Genomic DNA, 25,923 nt, shown 5'->3' on the forward strand with positions numbered 1-25,923 from the left:
CCTTTTAATGGTCACCTGTTGTCAATTTCTTTATTCGTATGTGTCTACCAGATGCAACTGGAAATTCAACCACCGAACGTTACAAACACTGAAAAAAATCAATACCTAACTTCTATATGTTTGTCGCTGGGGAAAAGGTTATGTTGTGACGCTTCTCTGTGACGCTTCTCTGTGACGCTTCTCTGAATGGACGTTCTTAGTCGTGAGAGTACATTTTTATGGAGTTAAATTATGTCCTCACACAATGTGCAGTCACTCATATACCGGACCTTAGTTAACTTGTCTTAACAAGGGGGCACTATCAACGTTAAAGGAGTGTTATATCAATACTTTGATGCATAAAAAGTAATCTGTAAAAACATCTCTCCCCACCCCTAGAGAATTTTTTGACAGATAACTTTTTATGCATCAAATTATTGATAACTCCAGCCATGATATACTCGTGCCAATAATGGTTGTCACCCCCACCCCAACCCCACCTCACAAAAATTGAAGGGGTGACAACCATTATTGGCATGAGTATATTAACTTATTCGAACGAACATTTATTTTTCTTACATATACTTTCTTTTATTGACAAATATCTAAATTATAACACTGAAATATGGTGTGTGTTCATAAAATAAGATATATGACAATAAAGTACAATGTGATTTGTATCTCTTGCTTTACGTCAATATCCATTGAAACTATCCATTGTATAGATTATATGTAATCTACAATAACTGAAAAGAACACCTGCCGACATTTATGATATCTTAGAAAGACTGTTTGATAACTGTTCCTTCTTTCACGCTGAAAGAGCAACACAAATACCTAAAACTGCAAGTATTTGATAAATCTATCCGTATATATTACACAGGATACATTCACTTATGACATTCAAAAGACAAACATAACTCCCTATCTTGTCTTATATGAACAATCGTATTATTCCATTCACCATTACAGACCGGTCCTTTCTCAACTGGTTATCTGGTTATTAAGTGGGATCAGTCCTTTCTCATCACATATTAGCATCTGTGATCAGTCCTTTCTCATCACATACTAGCATCTGTGATCAGTCCTTTCTCTTCACATACTAGCATCTGTGATCAGTCCTTTCGCATGACATATTAGCATCTGTGATCAGTCCTTTTTCATCAAATATTAGCATCTGTGATCAGCCCTTTCTCATCAAATACTAGCATCTGTGATCAGTCCTTTCTCATCACATACTAGCATCTGTGATCAGTCCTTTCTCATCACATATTAGCATCTGTGACCAGTCCTTTCTCATCACATACTAGCATCTGTGATCAGTCCTTTCGTATTACATATTAGCATCTGTGATCAGTCCTTTTTCATCAAATATTAGCATCTGTGATCAGTCCTTTCTCATCACATACTAGCATCTGTGATCAGTCCTTTCGCATGACATATTAGCATCTGTGATCAGTCCTTTCGCATGACATATTAGCATCTGTGATCAGTCCTTTCTCTTCACATACTAGCATCTGTGATCAGTCCTTTTTCATCAAATATTAGCATCTGTGATCAGTCCTTTCGCATGACATGTTAGCATCTGTGATCAGTCCTTTCGCATGACATGTTAGCATCTGTGATCAGTCCTTTCTCATCACATACTAGCATCTGTGATCAGTCCTTTTCATCACATATTAGCATCTGTGATCAGTCCTTTCTCATCACATATAAGCATCTGTGATCAGTCCTTTCGCATCACATATTAGCATCTGTGATCAGTCCTTTCTCAAATCATATTCGCAGCTGGTATCATTCCTTTCTCTTCACATATTAGTATCTGTGGTCAGTCCTTTCTCATCACATATTAGTATCTATGGCCACTAGTTGCTCAGTCCTTGTAAAATCCGTATTAGCATGTCTGGTGAATCCTTTCTAAACTCGTAACAGTTTTGGTTAGGAGATGGTAGCTGGGATCTAGGACTGAATGTGTCGCTCTGCTTCTTCCATGCCTTTTAATTCTTCATCTGTCACAGCTGAAAATCGAAAGACACATTACACTGATAATTTGTTATCATCATTGTATCAGAGATTGTGTTCCAACTATTTATCACACATGTTCAACAACAATTTAACAACGCCATTGTATAACCCAACAAATTGCATAATAAACAGAGCATCACCAGCGTATACTCAGACCACCACCATTGTATAATACACAGACCATCGCCAGTACATATACACAGACATCACCATTGTATAATACACACACCATCACTAGTACATATACACAGACATCACCATTGTATAATACACACACCATCACCAGTATATATACTCAGACCACCACAATTGTATAATACACAGACCATCACCAGCGTATACTCAGACCACCACCATTGTATAATACACAGACCATCACCAGTATATATACACAGACATCACCATTGTATTATACACAGACCATCACCAGTATATATACACAGACATCACCATTGTATTATACACAGACCATCACCAGTATATATTCACATACATCACCAGTGTATTATACACAGACCATCACCAGTATATATACAAAGACATCACCATTGTATAATACAAAGACCATCACCAGTATATATACACAGACATCACCATTGTATTATACACAGACCATCACCAGTATATATTCACATACATCACCAGTGTACACAGACCATCACCAGTATATATACACATACATCACCAGTGTATTATACACAGACCATCACCAGTATATATACACAGACATGACCATTGTATAATACAAAGACCATCACCAGTATATATACACAGACATCACCATTGTATTACACACAGACCATCACCAGTATATATACACAGACATCACCAGTGTATAAGACACAGACCATCACCAGTATATATACACATACATCACCAGTGTATTATACACAGACCATCACCAGTATATATACACAGTCATCACCATTGTATTATACACAGACCATCACCAGTATATATACACAGACATCACCATTGTATAAGACATAGACCATCACCAGTATATATACACATACATCACCAGTGTATTATACACAGACCATCACCAGTGTATAATACATACCATCACCAGTATATATACACAGACATAACCAGTGTATAATACACAGACCATCACCAGTATATATACACAGACATCACCAGTGTATAATACATACCATCACCAGTATATATACACAGACATAACCAGTGTATAATACACAGACCATCACCAGTATATATACACAGACATCACCATTGTATAATACACACACCATCACCAGCATATATACACAGACATCACCATTGTATAATACACAGACCATCACCAGTATATATACACAGACATCACCATTGTATTATACACAGATCATCACCAGTATATATACACAGACATCACCATTGTATAATACACAGACCATCACTAGTATATATACACAGACATCACCAGTGTATTATACACAGACCATCACCAGTATATATACAAAGACATCACCATTGTATTATACACAGACCATCACCAGTATATATACACAGACATCACCATTGTATAATACACAGACCATCACCAGCATATATACACAGACATCACCATTGTATTATACACAGACCATCACCAGTATATATACACAGACATCACCATTGTATAATACACAGACCATCACCAGTATATATACACAGACATCACCATTGTATTATACACAGACCATCACCAGTATATATACACAGACATCACCATTGTCTAAGACACAGACCATCACCAGTATATATACAGAGACATCACCAGTGTATAATACACCGACCATCACCAGTATATATACACAGAGCATCACCAGTGTATTATACACAGACATCACGATTGTATTATACACAGACCATCACCAGGATATATACACAGACGTCACCATTGTATAAGACACAGACCATCACCTGTATATATACACAGACATCACCATTGTATTATACACAGAGCTTCACCGGTATATATACACAGACATCACCAGTGTATATACACAGAGCTTCACCGGTATATATACACAGACATCACCAGTGTATAATACAGAGAGCACCACCAGTATATATACACAGACATCACCATTGTATTATACACAGACCATCACCAGTATATATACACAGACATCACCAGTGTATAATACACAGAGCACCACCAGTATATATACACAGACATCACCATTGTATTATACACAGACCATCACCAGTATATATACACAGACATCACCATTGTATTATACACAGAGCTTCACCGGTATATATACACAGACATCACCAGTGTATAATACACAGAGCATCAACGGTATATATACACAGACATCACCAGTATATAATACACAGAGCACCAGCAGTGTATATACACAGAGCATCACCAGTGTATTATACACAGACCATCACCAGTATATATACAAAGACATCACCATTGTATTATACACAGACCATCACCAGTATATATACACAGACATCACCATTGTATAATACACAGACCATCACCAGTATATATACACAGACATCACCAGTGTATTATACACAGACCATCACCAGTATATATACACAGACATCACCATTGTATTATATACAGACCATCACCAGTATATATACACAGACATCACCATTGTATAATACACAGACCATCACCAGCATATAAACACAGACATCACCATTGTATTATACACAGACCATCACCAGTATATATACACAGACATCACCATTGTATAATACACAGACCATCACCAGTATATATACACAGACATCACCATTGTATTATACACAGACCATCACCAGTATATATACACAGACATCACCATTGTCTAAGACACAGACCATCACCAGTATATATACACAGACATCACCAGTGTATAATACACAGACCATCACCAGTATATATACACAGAGCATCACCAGTGTATTATACACAGACATCACCATTGTATTATACACAGACCATCACCAGGATATATACACAGACGTCACCATTGTATAAGACACAGACCATCACCAGTATATATACACAGACATCACCATTGTATTATACACAGAGCTTCACCAGTATATATATACACAGACATCACCGGTGTATATATACACAGAGCATCACCGGTATATATACACAGACATCACCAGTGTATAATACACAGAGCACCACCAGTATATATACACAGACATCACCATTGTATATACACAGAGCATCACCGGTATATATACACAGACATCACCAGTATATAATACACAGAGCACCAGCAGTATATATACACAGAGCATCACCAGTGTATTATATACAGACCATCACCAGTATATATACACAGACATCACCATTGTATAATACACAGACCATCACCAGTATATAAACACAGACATCACCATTGTATTATACACAGACCTTCACCAGTATATATACACAGACATCACCATTGTATAATACACAGACCATCACCAGTATATATACACAGACATCACCATTGTATTATATACACAGACCATCACCAGTATATATACACAGACATCACCATTGTCTAAGACACAGACCATCACCAGTATATATACACAGACATCACCAGTGTATAATACACAGACCATCACCAGTATATATACACAGAGCATCACCAGTGTATTATACACAGACATCACCATTGTATTATACACAGACCATCACCAGGATATATACACAGACGTCACCATTGTATAAGACACAGACCATCACCAGTATATATACACAGACATCACCATTGTATTATACACAGAGCTTCACCGGTATATATACACAGACATCACCGGTGTATATACACAGAGCATCACCGGTATATATACACAGACATCACCAGTGTATAATACACAGAGCACCACCAGTATATATACACAGACATCACCATTGTATATACACAGAGCATCACCGGTATATATACACAGACATCACCAGTATATAATACACAGAGCACCAGCAGTATATATACACAGAGCATCACCAGTGTATTATACACAGACCATCACCAGGATATATACACAGACGTCACCATTGTATAAGACACAGACCATCACCAGTATATATACACAGACATCACCATTGTATTATACACAGAGCTTCACCGGTATATATACACAGATATCACCAGTGTATATACACAGAGCTTCACCGGTATATATACACTGACATCACCAGTGTATAATACACAGAGCACCACCAGTATATATACACAGACATCACCATTGTATTATACACAGACCATCACCAGTATATATACACAGACATCACCATTGTATTATACACAGGAGCTTCACTGGTATATATACACAGACATCACCGGTGTATATATACACAGAGCATCACCGGTATATATACACAGACATCACCAGTGTATAATACACAGAACACCACCAGTATATATACACAGACATCACCAGTGTATATACACAGAGCATCACCGGTATATATACACAGACATCACCAGTATATAATACACAGAGCACCAGCAGTGTATATACACAGAGCATCACCAGTGTATTATACACAGACCTTCACCAGTATATATACACAGACATCACCATTGTATTATACACAGACCATCACCAGTATATATACACAGACATCACCATTGTATAATACGCAGACCATCACCAGTATATATACACAGACATCACCAGTGTATTATACACAGACATCACCATTGTATTATACACAGACCATCACCAGGATATATACACAGACGTCACCATTGTATAAGACACAGACCATCACCAGTATATATACACAGACATCACCAGTATATAATACACAGAGCACCAGCAGTATATATACACAGAGCATCACCAGTGTATTATACACAGACCATCACCAGTATATATACACAGACATCACCATTGTATAATACACAGACCATCACCAGCATATATACACAGACATCACCATTGTATTATACACAGACCATCACCAGTATATATACACAGACATCACCATTGTATAATACACAGACCATCACCAGTATATATACACAGACATCACCATTGTATTATACACAGACCATCACCAGTATATATACACAGACATCACCATTGTCTAAGACACAGACCATCACCAGTATATATACACAGACATCACCAGTGTATAATACACAGACCATCACCAGTATATATACACAGAGCATCACCAGTGTATTATACACAGACATCACCATTGTATTATACACAGACCATCACCAGGATATATACACAGAGACGTCACCATTGTATAAGACACAGACCATCACCAGTATATATACACAGACATCACCATTGTATTATACACAGAGCTTCACCGGTATATATACACAGACATCACCGGTGTATATACACAGAGCATCACCGGTATATATACACAGACATCACCAGTGTATAATACACAGAGCACCACCAGTATATATACACAGACATCACCATTGTATATACACAGAGCATCACCGGTATATATACACAGACATCACCAGTATATAATACACAGAGCACCAGCAGTATATATACACAGAGCATCACCAGTGTATTATACACAGACCATCACCAGGATATATACACAGACGTCACCATTGTATAAGACACAGACCATCACCAGTATATATACACAGACATCACCATTGTATTATACACAGAGCTTCACCGGTATATATACACAGACATCACCAGTGTATAATACACAGAGCATCACCGGTATATATACACAGACATCACCAGTGTATAATACACAGAGCACCACCAGTATATATACACAGACATCACCATTGTATTATACACACAGACCATCACCAGTATATATACACAGACATCACCATTGTATTATACACAGAGCTTCACTGGTATATATACACAGACATCACCGGTGTATATACACAGACCATCACCGGTATATATACACAGACATCACCAGTGTATAATACACAGAACATCACCAGTATATATACACAGACATCACCAGTGTATATACACAGACCATCACCGGTATATATACACAGACATCACCAGTATATAATACACAGACCATCACCAGTATATATACACAGAGCATCACCAGTGTATTATACACAGACCATCACCAGTATATATACACAGACATCACCATTGTATATATACACAGACCATCACCAGTATATATACACAGACATCACCATTGTATAATACACAGACCATCACCAGTATATATACACAGAGACATCACCAGTGTATTATACACAGACATCACCATTGTATTATACACAGACCATCACCAGGATATATACACAGACATCACCATTGTATAATACACAGACCATCACCAGTATATATACACAGACATCACCATTGTATTATACACAGACCATCACCAGTATATATACACACAGACATCACCAGTGTATATACACAGACCATCACCGGTATATATACACAGACATCACCAGTGTATAATACACAGACCATCACCAGTATATATACACAGACATCACCATTGTATATACACAGAGCATCACCGGTATATATACACAGACATCACCAGTATATAATACACAGAGCACCAGCAGTATATATACACAGAGCATCACCAGTGTATTATACACAGACCATCACCAGGATATATACACAGACGTCACCATTGTATAAGACACAGACCATCACCAGTATATATACACAGACATCACCATTGTATTATACACAGAGCTTCACCGGTATATATACACAGATATCACCAGTGTATATACACAGAGCTTCACCGGTATATATACACTGACATCACCAGTGTATAATACACAGAGCACCACCAGTATATATACACAGACATCACCATTGTATTATACACAGACCATCACCAGTATATATACACAGACATCACCATTGTATTATACACAGAGCTTCACTGGTATATATACACAGACATCACCGGTGTATATACACAGAGCATCACCGGTATATATACACAGACATCACCAGTGTATAATACACAGAACACCACCAGTATATATACACAGACATCACCAGTGTATATACACAGAGCATCACCGGTATATATACACAGACATCACCAGTATATAATACACAGAGCACCAGCAGTGTATATACACAGAGCATCACCAGTGTATTATACACAGACCTTCACCAGTATATATACACAGACATCACCATTGTATTATACACAGACCATCACCAGTATATATACACAGACATCACCATTGTATAATACACAGACCATCACCAGTATATATACACAGACATCACCAGTGTATTATACACAGACCATCACCAGTATATATACACAGACATCACCATTGTATTATACACAGACCATCACCAGTATATATACACAGACATCACCATTGTATAATACACAGACCATCACCAGCATATATACACAGACATCACCATTGTATTATACACAGACCATCACCAGTATATATACACAGACATCACCATTGTATAATACACAGACCATCACCAGTATATATACACAGACATCACCATTGTATTATACACAGACCATCACCAGTATATATACACAGACATCACCATTGTCTAAGACACAGACCATCACCAGTATATATACACAGACATCACCAGTGTATAATACACAGACCATCACCAGTATATATACACAGAGCATCACCAGTGTATTATACACAGACATCACCATTGTATTATACACAGACCATCACCAGGATATATACACAGACGTCACCATTGTATAAGACACAGACCATCACCAGTATATATACACAGACATCACCATTGTATTATACACAGAGCTTCACCGGTATATATACACAGACATCACCAGTGTATATACACAGAGCTTCACCAGTATATATACACAGACATCACCAGTGTATAATACACAGAGCACCACCAGTATATATACACAGACATCACCATTGTATTATACACAGACCATCACCAGTATATATACACAGACATCACCAGTGTATAATACACAGAGCATCACCAGTATATATACACAGACATCACCATTGTATTATACACATCCATCACCAGTATATATACACAGACATCACCATTGTATTATACACAGACCATCACCAGTATATATACACAGACATCACCATTGTATAATACACAGACCATCACCAGTATATATACACAGACATCACCAGTGTATAATACACAGACCACCACCAGTGTATATACACAGACATCACCAGTGTATTATACACAGACCATCACCAGTATATATACACAGACATCACCATTGTATAATACACAGACCATCACCAGTATATATACACAGACATCACCATTGTATAATACACAGACCATCACCAGTATATATACACAGACATCACCATTGTATTATACACAGACCATCACCAGTATATATACACAGACATCACCATTGTATTATACACAGAGCTTCACCATTATATATACACAGACATCACCACCATATACACAGAGCATCACCGGTATATATACACAGACATCACCAGTGTATAATACACAGAACATCACCAGTATATATACACAGATATCACCAGTGTATATATACACAGAGCATCACCGGTATATATACACAGACATCACCAGTATATAATACACAGAGCACCAGCAGTGTATATACACAGAGCATCACCAGTGTATTATACACAGACCATCACCAGTATATATACACAGACATCACCATTGTATTATACACAGACCATCACCAGTATATATACACAGACATCACCATTGTATAATACACAGACCATCACCAGTATATATACACAGACATCACCAGTGTATTATACACAGACCATCACCAGTATATATACACAGACATCACCATTGTATTATACACAGACCATCACCAGTATATATACACAGACATCACCATTGTATAATACACAGACCATCACCAGCATATATACACAGACATCACCATTGTATTATACACAGACCTTCACCAGTATATATACACAGACATCACCATTGTATAATACACAGACCATCACCAGTATATATACACAGACATCACCATTGTATTATACACAGACCATCACCAGTATATATATATACACAGACATCACCATTGTCTAAGACACAGACCATCACCAGTATATATACACAGACATCACCAGTGTATAATACACCGATGACATCACCAGTATATATACACAGAGCATCACCAGTGTATTATACACAGACATCACCATTGTATTATACACAGACCATCACCAGGATATATACACAGACGTCACCATTGTATAAGACACAGACCATCACCAGTATATATACACAGACATCACCATTGTATTATACACAGAGCTTCACCGGTATATATACACAGACATCACCAGTGTATATACACAGAGCATCACCGGTATATATACACAGACATCACCAGTGTATAATACACAGACACCACCAGTATATATACACAGACATCACCATTGTATTATACACAGACCATCACCAGTATATATACACAGACATCACCAGTGTATAATACACAGAGCACCACCAGTATATATACACAGACATCACCATTGTATTATACACAGACCATCACCAGTATATATACACAGACATCACCATTGTATTATACACAGAGCATCACCAGTATATACACAGATACACCGGATCACCAGTCACAGAGCATCACCGGTATATATACACAGACATCACCAGTGTATAATACACAGAGCATCACCAGTATATATACACAGACATCACCAGTGTATATACACAGACCATCACCAGTATATATACACAGAGACATCACCAGTGTATTATACACAGACCATCACCAGTATATATACACAGACATCACCATTGTATAATACACAGACCATCACCAGTATATATACACAGACATCACCATTGTATTATACACAGACCATCACCAGTATATATACACAGACACAGACCATCACCAGTATATATACACAGACATCACCATTGTATATATACACAGACCATCACCAGTATATATACACAGACATCACCATTGTATAATACACAGACCATCACCAGTATATACTATACAGACATCACCATTGTATATATACACAGACCATCACCAGTATATATACACAGACATATACAGACATCACCAGTGTATAATACACAGACCATCACCAGTATATATACACAGAGCATCACCAGTGTATTATACACAGACATCACCATTGTATTATACACAGACCATCACCAGGATATATACACAGACATCACCATTGTATTATACACAGACCATCACCAGTATATATACACAGACATCACCATTGTATTATACACAGACATCACCGGTATATATACACAGATATCACCGGTATATATACACAGAGCATCACCAGTATATATACACAGACATCACCAGTGTATAATACACAGAGCATCACCAGTATATATACACACAGACATCACCATTGTATAATACACAGACCATCACCAGTATATATACACAGACATCACCAGTGTATTATACACAGACCATCACCAGTATATATACACAGACATCACCATTGTATTATACACAGACCATCACCAGTATATATACACAGACATCACCATTGTATAATACACAGACCATCACCAGTATATATACACAGACATCACCGGTATATATACACAGACCATCACCAGTGTATATATACACAGAGCATCACCGGTATATATACACAGACATCACCAGTATATATATACACAGACACATCACCAGTATATATATACACAGACATCACCATTGTATTATACACAGACCATCACCAGTATATATACACAGACATCACCATTGTATTATACACAGAGCTTCACTGGTATATATACACAGACATCACCGGTGTATATACACAGAGCATCACCGGTATATATACACAGACATCACCAGTGTATAATACACAGAACACCACCAGTATATATACACAGACATCACCAGTGTATATACACAGACCATCACCGGTATATATACACAGACATCACCAGTATATAATACACAGACCACCACCAGTGTATATACACAGACATCACCAGTGTATATACACAGACCATCACCAGTATATATACACAGACCATCACCAGTATATATACACAGACATCACCATTGTATTATACACAGACCATCACCAGTATATATACACAGACATCACCATTGTATATATACACAGACCATCACCAGTATATATACACAGACATCACCAGTGTATATACACAGACCATCACCAGTATATATACACAGACATCACCATTGTATATATACACAGACCATCACCAGTATATATACACAGACATCACCAGTGTATAATACACAGACCATCACCAGTATATATACATCACCAGTGTATATACACAGACATCACCATTGTATTATACACAGACCATCACCAGTATATATACAAGACATCACCATTGTATAATACACAGACCATCACCAGTATATATACACAGACATCACCATTGTATTATACACAGACCATCACCATATATATACACAGACATCACCAGTGTATAATACACAGACCATCACCAGTATATATACACAGACATCACCATTGTATTATACACAGACCATCACCAGTATATATACACAGACATCACCACCATTGTATAATACACAGACCATCACCAGTATATATACACAGACATCACCATTGTATTATGCACACACCAGTTATGTATATCACCACATCACCATTGTATATACACAGACATCACCAGTATATACACAGACATCACCAGTGTATAATACACAGACCATCACCATTGTATATATACACAGACATCACCATTGTATATATACACAGACATCACCGGTATTATATACACAGACATCACCAGTGTATAATACACAGACCATCACCAGTATATATACACAGACATCACCAGTGTATTATACACAGACCATCACACCAGTATATATACACAGACATCACCATTGTATTATACACAGACCATCACCAGTATATATACACAGACATCACCATTGTATAATACACAGACCATCACCAGTATATATACACAGACATCACCAGTGTATTATACACAGACCATCACCAGTATATATACACAGACATCACCATTGTATTATACACAGACCATCACCAGTATATATACACAGACATCACCATTGTATAATACACAGACCATCACCAGTATATATACACAGACATCACCATTGTATTATACACAGACCATCACCAGTATATATACACAGACCATATTGACATCACCATTGTATAATACACAGACCATCACCAGTATATATACACAGACATCACCATTGTATTATATACACAGACCATCACCAGTATATATACACAGACATCACCATTGTCTAAGACACAGACCATCACCAGTATATATACACAGACATCACCAGTGTATAATACACAGACCATCACCAGTATATATACACAGAGCATCACCAGTGTATTATACACAGACATCACCATTGTATTATACACAGACCATCACCAGGATATATACACAGACATCACCATTGTATTATATGCACAGACCATCACCAGTATATATACACAGACATCACCATTGTATTATACACAGACCATCACCAGTATATATATACAGACATCACCATTGTATTATACACAGACCATCACCAGTATATATACACAGACATCACCATTGTATTATACACAGACCATCACCAGTATATATACACAGACATCACCATTGTATAATACACACACCATCACCAGCATATATACACAGCCATCACCAGTATATAACACACAGAGCACCACCAGTATATATACACAGACATCACCAGTGTATATACACAGACCATCACCAGTATATATACACAGACATCACCAGTGGATAATACACAGACATCACCAGTATATAATACACAGACCATCACCAGTGGATAATACACACACCATTACCAGTATATATACACAGACATCACCAGTGGATAATACACAGACCATCACCAGTATATAATACACAGACATCACCATTGTATTATACACAGACATCACCAGTATATATACACAGACATCACCAGTGTATTATACACATACGATTACCAGTATATATACACAGACATCACCAGTGGATAATACACATACGATTACCAGTATATATACACAGACATCACCAGTGGATAATACACAGACATCACCAGTATATATACACAGCCATCACCAGTATATAACACACAGAGCACCACCAGTATATTTACACAGACATCACCAGTGTATATACACAGACCATCACCAGTATATATACACAGACATCACCAGTGGATAATACACAGACCATTACCAGTATATATACACAGACATCACCAGTATATATACACAGACCATCACCAGTATATATACACAGACATCACCAGTATATATACACAGACCATCACCAGTATATATACACAGACATCACCATTGTATTATACACAGACCATCACCAGTATATATACACTGACCATCACCAGTATATATACACAGACATCACCAGTGTATAATACACAGACCATTACCAGTATATATACACAGACCATCACCAGTATATATACACAGACATCACCAGTATATATACACGGACATTGTATTATACAGAGAGCTTCCCAATGGTTTAATGAACACAGTCACAGATAGAAGTGTCTCTAGGGAGATGGTCGACACTTGTTCTAGTTGTTGCTTGAGTAAAAATAGTTGTTTCTGTTTATATATATGTAGAATAATCGAAATATAATTACACTTACATATACGCTGTACGTTGTGTCGTAAATCTCCTTCCACAGATTTCTCACTCATGTTAGTAAACGATATTCTATAGCTGAAACATTGTATAAAGGGATATGTGGTTATGTTCATGCATTGCTGTAATCAATAAATTCGCTTATAATTTTGAGAAAACGTTGTATTGTATCCCGCTAAACATTTATGAATGTTGCAGGCTGACAACTGCATGGTGACCGTCTGTTAAGTCAGTGTAGCATATAAAATATTACAGTTACGATACAAGTACCATAGCTTATTTCCCACTTAATCCGCACTTACTTAAGTCCATCTTTTGATACTAAGCATGATCCACCTTTCCGTTTGTCGAATGCCTGAGATATTTTAGTCTGTAGAGAGTCGGGGTACAGTCTCCACTGACCCGCCCCATCCTGCCACTGCCAGACAACAAGGGCATTGGACATACGTCTAAGTGCTGAAAATAGCAAGAGTCGTGTCAAATATATCGAGGTTATTGGACATATTAATTGTACTTATTGCATAAATAACATTATCACACCATGATATACATCTTCAAACATGGACATGTTATACCACTGCTACTAACACTACTACTGCTGCTCATGAGTATCTAATACCAATACGAATACTCTAGTACTAATACTAATAGGTAGCCTAGTGGTTAAAGGGTTCGCTCGTCAAGCCGAAGATCCGGGTTCGATTCCCCACATGAATACAATGTGTGAAGCCTCTTTCTGGTATTCCCCGCCGAGCTATTGCTGGAAAATTGCTAAAAGATGCTTAAAACTAAACTCGCTCACTCACTAATACTAGTAGTGAAACACATACAAACGGTTACTTCAACAGCATGATACATGTCATATCTTACTTCCAATTGTCGGTGGTTTTGGTGGGTCGGGTTCACGTAAGTGCTCTGGTACAGATGGTTCGGGACCGAACTGATAAGGGTCACTGAAAAGAGTTAAAATAGACATCTATACTCGAGAGTGTTGGTTTATGACATATTTTAATATTTTGATTTGGTTCTTGTTTCGTTCGATTTTTGGCATGGTCACAATTGTACATGGGTAATATCACGTCCATTAAACTACAGAGTGTGAAGAACTATATACAATGTCCAATATTCATGAGTACAACGGGGCACTTCAATTTGCAAATTATTTCCAGTGCAGAATAAAGACATACTTATAATGAACGTTAACATACCATATGTGTAGTTCAAACACGCCGTCCATGCCATGTTTATAACGTCTTATGTTGCCGTTGTCCCATCTGACCTATAACGTAGAAAGGTGTGTGTTGGCCTTGACGCTATTTTGCCTTTGTACAAGTTTTGTTTTAATGTGAGATATGTACGAATACAAAGCAAATGTGATTAAGCCAAAATGTCCTTTTCACACGTAAGTTGGTGAATTTGGTCAAGTCCGTTTTGGGCCTCATAATGTGGAAGGAATGTCGAAAGAAGCAGTTCTGTGAAGCCAGGGGTACTGAATAGTACACATACTGGATCATAGCTGAGGATTATATAGATTCAGATTCAGATTCATTTTAATCAGTATTTCGGGCCTAAAGACCTATAGTGCAAATACACTTACTACAGTTAAGTGCACGTAGTGGTGGTGACATTTCTTGCATGGAAAACATGTTTTACATAAATTGCAACATCAATGTTGTGATGAGGATTATATACTTGATCTGCGAGACTGTAAAGAGCGTCTTGGACCAATTGGTCACCTGTACCCTGTAAAGGGTGTTACCTGACTGTCATGTGTTACCTTGACCTCGGTCTTCCCTCTCTTCCTGATGACGACGCCGGTGCTCCCTTCTCCTCCATCCTCGTCATCAGTGTACCAGTGTGGACCTGCTCAAGTAGCTCCAGGTTAATACTTACTGCCATAACTATTTGACATAGGTGAATTTCCTATTTCGTTGAATTAAATTGTTATCGTCAATATGCTACAATAAGCTATCAATGTATGTCTATAAATGCTTGAATAAGATCCCTTGCTGTCAAATATCTAAAAGACCAATCCAGCTCCAAAAGTTACCTTCTCACGAAGCGTAGACATTTCTCATTGTGATGAGTAAGCTTTATACTTAACTGCCATTACTCAATATTGCACAAGTAAGGTTTGATGGGATACGTAGATTTGGAAACGTGAAACAAGATCTATAGATTATCAGTATAATATATACTTTTCACTCATACCTCTCGTGACTCGGACCCCTATCTGAATGTCATCTGAATCTGGTATGCGGGGTAGACCATCAACAAGAATGACGTCATAGTTGTTGTCCTCTCCGTACCTGTACACATTCTGCTCTCCGTTATCCCATTTCACCCAGAGCCATTCTTCCAGACAAAAACAAAGTCATATGTCAAGGAGGGTTGACAAAACTGACACTTTCGAACATTTATTGTTTGCAATTTAGAAGTAATCGAGACAAATGACTACTTACTATCAAGACGGTTATGGTTTATGATAGTGCCGGGACCTTCCGTGTCCTGGTTTTTCCACATCCATTCCGGACCTCGCATAACTCTTGATCCGAGAGGGGGAAACATTTTGATATCTTCGTGAATGTCTTCAAAATCATCAGGTTTTCCTTCGGTCTTGTGGGTTTTCATCTTCACGTTGACATCGGCTACAATTTCCCTCTGCAAAATGCACAGAATCAGTTAAACGAAGATTTCACATTTTGTGCAGATGGATATAATGTAGAATTATGAAATATTATTCAATTACACCACAGTCTGGGTACGTATCGTATGACGGTCTATACAATGGCAAAACCATCTTAATATCCCAAACAGGTATCGATTTCTTACCATTATCCTATAAAGGGCATGTGCCATACATTGGTCTGCAATATATATGTAATGTAAATAAAATAGATAGTGACTTTACAGATGGTGATGAGTCAGGCCCCACCACAGTTGTCTGGACACTTATCGACTGGATTATTTTGATAGGCCACACAAAGGAAAGTAGATATTATAATTCTACACATTATGGCCTAATTATGGATAACTGCTTTTACCTTATCCTCCGGCAATAGATTCGGTAGGAGGCCTTCAGCCACAGCTTCAACAGCTCCTGATATGTTCTCGTAGTATTCTTTGTCCCGCAGAACGCAGCTGGCCACCTTGCCAATGCCCTCCTGGAACAAGACGTCAGCCTACTCAGGTCTCCGTGACAAGGTTTCCTCAATATCAACACATGCGGTATTATTATATAAATACAACAACTTAGTTAACTTTGATCATCTGTACATAAACTGTTACCGTGCAGATCAAATGTTTTTGTTAAGTGCAATGATTTATGCGGGAGAGACCATGCAAGTTAAGGTTTACACTGGCTGCTTGTACCTTACATGTGTAACACCTGTATAAATTTTACCTGTATTCTGTAGTAGCGACATAGCCTTGGAATGTCCTTTTCATCTGCGAGAAATCCATTTCCCAATGTTGCAAGTGATTTCAAGAAGTCCTAAAATTTAACATAAGACGTCAGTGCTAAAGGAAATCCCTGTCTAGACTATCCTCAGAAACAAATTCCACTTGGTGTAAAGGGAACGTACATGTGAAGTAATGGATCACTTACAAGTGGTGGCACCAGGTGTTCGCCAAAAGGGAAATGGCATCCCCTTTAAACATATTACAACACTATGTTTCTGTAACGCTATCCATTCGAACAACAAATGCAAGAATAATATGCCAAGAATGCAGCAAATGCAAGAATAATATGTCATATATGCAATAAGTACTACAATGATACCTCATAAATGTAATACATATAACAATGATGTCATGAATGAAACAAATGCTACAACGTTGTTTCATAAATAATAAAGAAGAACAAGGTATACACGTACCTTATCAGCATCATCTCCGACTGGAATCCATATTATCGGGTTGGGTGTTTTGCTGGATTTCTTGGACCCAAAGTCAGTGACCAGTCGAATAATAGGCAGTTTATGCTATGAGACGTAAAGAGCGAGTAAGCATTTTTTACATTGTGTCAGTACGTCTGACGTTCGCAACCAACCCTCATATAAAAGGATTACAGAACGTTATAATATTAACTACCAACTGCATTAGTAATTACTAATTCATCAGTAATTGTCCAAAATGACAATTGAATTAGATGACGCTTACCGACATACTCCCCGGATCATTGTCTGGTCCTGACCACTGAGCTTCATTGGTTGGTCTGCCATCTGTGATAAACAGCACCCTTGGTCGAATCTTGTGACATCCAGCTACGTTTACGATTCGCCCTGAAATGACATACCAATGACAGGTCCTTGTTTAACTGAAGTACTCTGAATGACACTGCTGACACAGTGTGTATGTGCGTACAGTGCAATGCATTACATGTATTGTAGAGGAGCTGTGGTTCTCACCTTTCCCCTGCAATGAAGCCAGGCAAACCATAAGAGCTTCAAAGAAGGGTGATCTTCCAAAAGGTTGCAGTGAATCTGTAAATAAAAGTGAATGATAAGTTAGATTGTTAGTCAGATCAATTTCAACAAGGCATTAAACAATTTACTGTATTGTGTAATACATTTGCTTGCTAATATAACTAAGCATGTCACACAACGACGTGTAAGACAAGTTTGAATGGTCGAAGGGAAATGTCTAAATGTAAATTAAAAAGAGATTTTGCTGCGAAGGTTTCATCCTTACTTCGGTATAGTACACTTCATTTTTTCAACATAAACCCCTAAAACGTCTACGCACTCCTGTGGGAGATGCTCTTGTGTCTGATTCCCACTTGTGCAAAAGGTATTTAGAGGCCTGAAAGGTCAACCACAGCAGTCATGACGGCATCACCAGCATCAGTGATGAACTTGGAGAATAGGCGGATGTTTAATACGTTCATGCATTCTGCAATGGCAAAATAAGGCACTTGCATTGCCAAAGTGAAGAAATACACGTTTAGTGTGTGTTTTCCTGACTTCATATCCTTGATATTCTCACGCAATTGCATATGCATAATTTTGGATAAAGAAGATTTGATCTCTCGGAGATTGTCCAGTAGTAGAATTCCTTTGCCAGCTGAGGGTACAGACTCTGCCTTCTTCAATGGACATTTATTCATTGCTTTGATTGTTGGGTTGTCTCCGGCTGACATGGCTGAACCTTCGTCTCATCTGTGTTATAAGACGGCGAGCACAACCAGAGTGGATACCTTTATCACTGATAAGTTCTACGACAGTCAGGATCCAACAACAGTGGCTTCCAGCGAGCTGAAACGTCTGTCATGCCCACAGCATTCCTCAGAAATTCATGTTCTCAATATTTCATCACAGGTACCTACTGCGCTGACAATTTCGAATTTCTCGCGATATGGGTCGTCGTTATACTTTATCATCAATTTCTTTAGTGATGGCTGTTAAATTATTTCCTGATCTTGGATCATCTTCGAGCCTCTCTCTTCCCGCTTGAACTCCGGTCTCTGCCCCTTAACAGTGACATGGTGTCCATAATAAAGACCAAGTTCAGTTGAATATACTTCGATATGATAGCCCGTCAACCATTTTTTGTTTTCATTAACAGAGAAGACCTGGTCACTTCGATACCTGCAGAAATATGTTCCTTGGGTGTGTACGGGAGTCAGCAAGCAAGCATATGGTATTTCAAGGGTGTATGTTAAGAGTGTACCACACATGCTTCGTACTAAGACTCAGAACATTTGAGCCATCCCTTGTAAATGGCATTCATCGTCACCCTTATTGTTTTCAACTTACCTATAGCATCTCGGACTCTTGTAAAGTCATTTGTAAGATGCTGGATAACACTAGCCTCGCCAGCTATCTTGACCACGGCGACATTTTCTTCAAGACCATATTGCTCTGCTATGTCTTCTAAGCCTGAAAATGTTCACTACTTTCACCAAGTTTTCTAACTGAGTAAATGAAGAAATTCTGTGTTGCTGTTAAAAATTCTGGATATATTTGGAAACTGTTAGAAAGGATGATCCAGTCGACTAAGGCGCCGTATGCAGAGTTGTGTCCCCAGGGCACGCAAGGAAACTATGATCGTTGGTTCGAAAACCCAATAGCCTCTAACATATTTCGGGGTTTGACAGCACTACACCCATGCATGAGGGTCTAATATTTCCTTCAGCTAGGGATTTCTGAACACTGAGGAAGATTATAATTCATGAAAATAGTTCAAACATTGCAACTTCATTCAATACACTTCACGTTCTCACCATCTACAAATGAGTGGGCAATCCTTTTCACGTCTTCTATTTTCTCCATCATGCTCTCTGATGCATCCAGACATAATATTGTATCCAGCGAATCAGCTCGTGGTGGAACTGGCACTTCTGACATAATGTAAAAATAGCGAATGGGTGTAAAGATATGGATATGTCATTTATAGGTTACAAACCCGCCTATCCAACTGATGTGAATCATGTCCTGTCACAAATGTTAACAATACATGTTGGTAATACTTTTTGAAAGCTTTACTATTGTCGCGAATATTTTACTCGTCATCGGAACAACTTTTGAGCCTAAAGAGTCACATGACTTACGACAAACGAACACGTCGGAACTATCCGCCATTGTTCTTATTGAATCTAACATGATCTGAATCTGTACATATGAAGATGTAGAGATAAGTCTTCGTGGCAAAAATACACACCATCCATCTTTGCTCTTTCGACAGCTTCAGTCAGTCTGAGTATCTGTAGATCTTCTTCAGCACCACCACCTCGAGCATGTCTCATCAATGCCATCATACCTTCAGATACGTTGCCTGTTCAACGAAACAACTTAACAATATCAGTGCTCTGAAAGTCCCCTTTTGGTGTAAAAGATGTTATTAAAGATAAAAATCACATCCATAACCGTTTACAACATATGTACCTTCTTTCATTTTAACTGTCGTCCGATCTGGCGAAAACGCAGTGCCCTGGGAGGATCTGAGGCAAAACAATATACATAAAATTTAGTGTGATCTGTCAACCATATTATTTATTCGAGGAAAATGGATCTCATCGTCAGTAACATTGGATTTGAGATCAGTATCATTTCGGGCTGTGAACAAGTACATTAAATACATTAAAAAAGAAACATGAAAACCAACAAATGTAGAAGATACTTACGTCTCTTGGGATTGGAATGATGGTGATGGTAGTTTCTTGTGATCTGCATCCGCTTGATCCGAGGAAGGTTGTTTGAGTTCCAGTTTTGGTAAAACATTTGCATATTCACCAACCGCGGCTTCACCCTTGAGACTGATTAACATGAGAAAATAGTCATTATTTAAGTAAACATATACATAGAACTTTCTGAAGTACCGAACGGACACCACTCACCTTTCAGCCAGATCTGCTTTACTGACTGGTATTCTTGCCCCTCCTTGTTGCAAGTTTGGGAGTGGAGATGGATTTGTGTTAGATACTGCAAGCCGAAGCTGTTTCATTTGTGAATCGATAGGCAGACCACGGTCTGGTATGGTGTTGGGTGAGGATGGAGATCTCTTCATGGATTCTGTTCGCATCTTCAGATCTTCCTCAATGCCAGCCAGCATGCTTAGGATCTCATTAAGTTCACTCTGATCTGCGGATTCAACATCACGTAAATAATTACCTTTGGATATTCACATGCTTTACTTTTATTTCATGTAAGATATGTCCATCCTCATTTGAATGGTATAAGGCTGAAACTTACATCACATAATCTACTACAAACATACCAGTATTTCTTCGATTCTCCTGCGACGACCCCCTTGTCATGAAAGTGGACCTCATACTTGAAGAGGCAAGAGATCTGAAATTTATATTCATACCTGTCATTTCTAAAACATATCTCAACAATAATCTCCACATAAAAGGTGATGGAAAGACCCTGTACCTATATAAAAATGTAATAACCATTCCTCAAGAAAGGTTTAACCACTCATTTCCACATTATTACCATGGTAACAATTAAACTAATATGGAAGATTCAGGTGTGCTTTAACTTATTGTGAGCAGCATAGTATGTCAATGCTAGTATTAATATTGTGTGGAACAGGACAAGACGTTTCATATTGATATAATATTTCATAATTCCTGCCGGCTTTGTTCCGCAGCAGATGACCAATGCTTTTCAAGGTCCCTTTGAGTTGCCTCGTCCATGTTGTATCTCAGGTGCTCCACATCACCAGTTTCAAAGATATCCAGTGACACTTCTGGTACAGTTTTTGTACAGTCAAATACCAAGTCTTTGAACATTTTCTCTAGATTAGTCCTCCCTTCTATCATACTTTGCAGTGAACATTCATCCTGATGAACCACCTCAAAAAGAGTGGACTTTGGAGTGACGGCAACTACCATTGCCTTGTATTCCTTATACACATTTGCAACAAACTTTCTGCAGTGGTTGAAATTGTCCTCTTCAAGACCTGAACACATTGAGTTTTGGAACGAAGGGGGCAAATATGTTATGCTAAATTGTAGCTTGGTAAATTTTAGTGTTGCTGACAGATTAAGATCATTCCAGACGAATGTGAGGAGCCTTTGCTTTTGTTCGTGATCTGAAAGGAATAAATGAAAATTGTATATACACCTGTCATAAATCATTAAAAAATGCAAAGGAATTCCTGTCATGCTTGCCTACTTTTTAGAAGATAAATGTTTTAAAAAAAAACTTGTAACGTGTATGAGCGATTAATAGAAACTCTACATTTGGTTCACCTTGTAGACCCACGTCTAGTACATGGATGTCCACTATGGTACAGCACTGCCCAAGTTTCACAAGTCTGTTCCCTTCCACCTTTCTGAAATGTACCTCTTCTGCGACCAGACTGCCATGACTATGAAGGTGCCCAGAAGCATTTTCTAGAGACATTTTCTCCGCTGTGGTCACTGTAGGTCTTTTTCCTGTAATTGATTTGAATATACAATGTGGTCAGTATTTTGTACAGACTGTTCTTCATCTTTCCGTAGTTGAGTACGTGTATCTGCATATTCCTTGGTGCCGTATCAAGATTATATCACGCTGAATCCTCTATGAACATATTTATGGCTATGTTTACGGCTGTCACAGGACACCGGATGACAAGAAAGCAAATGTGTGAATATTGTCTCAGTTCCTTCATATCATGCCTCAACTCAACCCCAGACCCCTTTAATAACCACATGGGCCAAAGGATCGCATGGAGTATGATATATAAACTGACATAACCCTATCACATACCATAGCATCAGAATGTAATGCACTTTCACCGACATGTCAATGTAATGCACTTTCACCGACATGTCAATGTAATGCACTTTCACCGACATGTCAATGTAATGCACTTTCACCTATATGTCAGTGATATGCACTTTCACCTTCATGTCAATGTAACGCACTTCACCTACATGTCACGGTAATGCACTTTCACCTTCATGTCAATGTTATGCACTTTCACCTTCATGTCAATGCTATGCACAATCACCTACATGTCAATGTAATGCACTTTCACCTCTTTCAAAAGCAAGGCATGTTATTCCAGTTTCTTTCCAGCTTGCATGATATGCATCACCATTTAAAATCCGTTGATACGTTATGTTTTACCGGAATGAGGTGTGATACGGATCTAGTTATAACACTCCATGTGATGGGGACGTATCTGTGTTGCCTGTATGGCGCATGCAAAATGTCTCCAGTCATTGATAAATATATGATAGTTATAGTTTGGCCTCTCTGTGGAACGTATTACATAGTGAGACTAGATATTCAGAATAACAAAATGAATGTTTTCGCAATGGCTACGAATCTCGACAGTGATATACGCATACTTGTTGACGAATAAAGAGTCGGTTACCTCCCTTGCACTAGCCAAGCACACACAAGACCGTCATAGATACGTCTTTCTACAAATCACGTCCTGGGTAAGTGGTATTAATACATTTCTTCGTGGATAATTTCCTATAGTTTCATTTACGAATTGGTCATGGCCATCTGTAGGTCATGAACCTTCTTTATACTTTGAATATTGTGAATAGGACCATTGTGCTATTACAAGTAGGATATGACTCTGGCCCTATCATGTCCGAACACACTTTGTAATAGTTTCATATTATTCGTATTATTCCAAGTAGAGGTTTAAAAGCAATATCTACTCACAGTTTTTAAGGTGAAGGTTGTAATTCCTACAGCGAAGTAATGTAGCAATCAGGAGGATATCATCCACCACTAACGGGAAATCCCCACCTATAAATATCTGTCCCTTGAGAGTGAGTTGGCGAAGTGCCAGAAACACGTGATCGAGAAATCAACAACGCACGGTATG

The 25,923-nt window shown here is 38.1% G+C and overlaps 1 protein-coding gene across 1 annotated transcript; it reads right to left on the reverse strand.

Moving 5' to 3' along the window:
- Window positions 1-610: 610 nt before the first annotated feature.
- LOC124280418 lies at window positions 611-25,854 on the reverse strand. Its single transcript, XM_046716355.1, has 23 exons — window positions 25,758-25,854; window positions 24,341-24,526; window positions 23,721-24,180; window positions 23,359-23,432; window positions 22,979-23,222; window positions 22,766-22,897; window positions 22,527-22,582; window positions 22,303-22,416; window positions 21,866-21,982; window positions 21,399-21,521; window positions 20,052-20,126; window positions 19,804-19,925; window positions 19,521-19,625; window positions 19,046-19,135; window positions 18,687-18,806; window positions 18,105-18,303; window positions 17,854-17,997; window positions 17,420-17,505; window positions 16,851-16,921; window positions 16,513-16,595; window positions 15,945-16,098; window positions 15,647-15,720; window positions 611-1,997 (listed from the first exon to the last, which is right to left on the reverse strand). Exons 2-23 carry the CDS (start codon window positions 24,492-24,494, stop codon window positions 1,939-1,941), a joined length of 2,856 nt encoding a protein of 951 aa, XP_046572311.1. The 5' UTR covers window positions 24,495-24,526; window positions 25,758-25,854; the 3' UTR covers window positions 611-1,938.
- Between the last annotated feature and the right edge of the window lie 69 nt (window positions 25,855-25,923).

Source organism: Haliotis rubra, unplaced genomic scaffold, assembly GCF_003918875.1.
Source record: "Haliotis rubra isolate DU_JTF1 unplaced genomic scaffold, ASM391887v1 Scf267, whole genome shotgun sequence".
Classification (NCBI taxonomy): domain Eukaryota; kingdom Metazoa; phylum Mollusca; class Gastropoda; order Lepetellida; family Haliotidae; genus Haliotis; species Haliotis rubra.

Bases quoted from the DNA above. Each gene is read 5' to 3' on its own strand.
- LOC124280418 (XM_046716355.1), bottom strand. From the start codon at position 24,494: ATGTCTCTAGAAAATGCTTCTGGGCACCTTCATAGTCATGGCAGTCTG. The intron at 18,304-18,686 runs GTAAAAGCAGTT...TGCATTTTGCAG, and splicing joins ATCTATTGCCGGAGGATAAG to AGGGAAATTGTAGCCGATGT. The intron at 1,998-15,646 runs GTAAGTGTAATT...TTCGATTTTCAG, and splicing joins ACACAACGTACAGCGTATAT to CTGTGACAGATGAAGAATTA.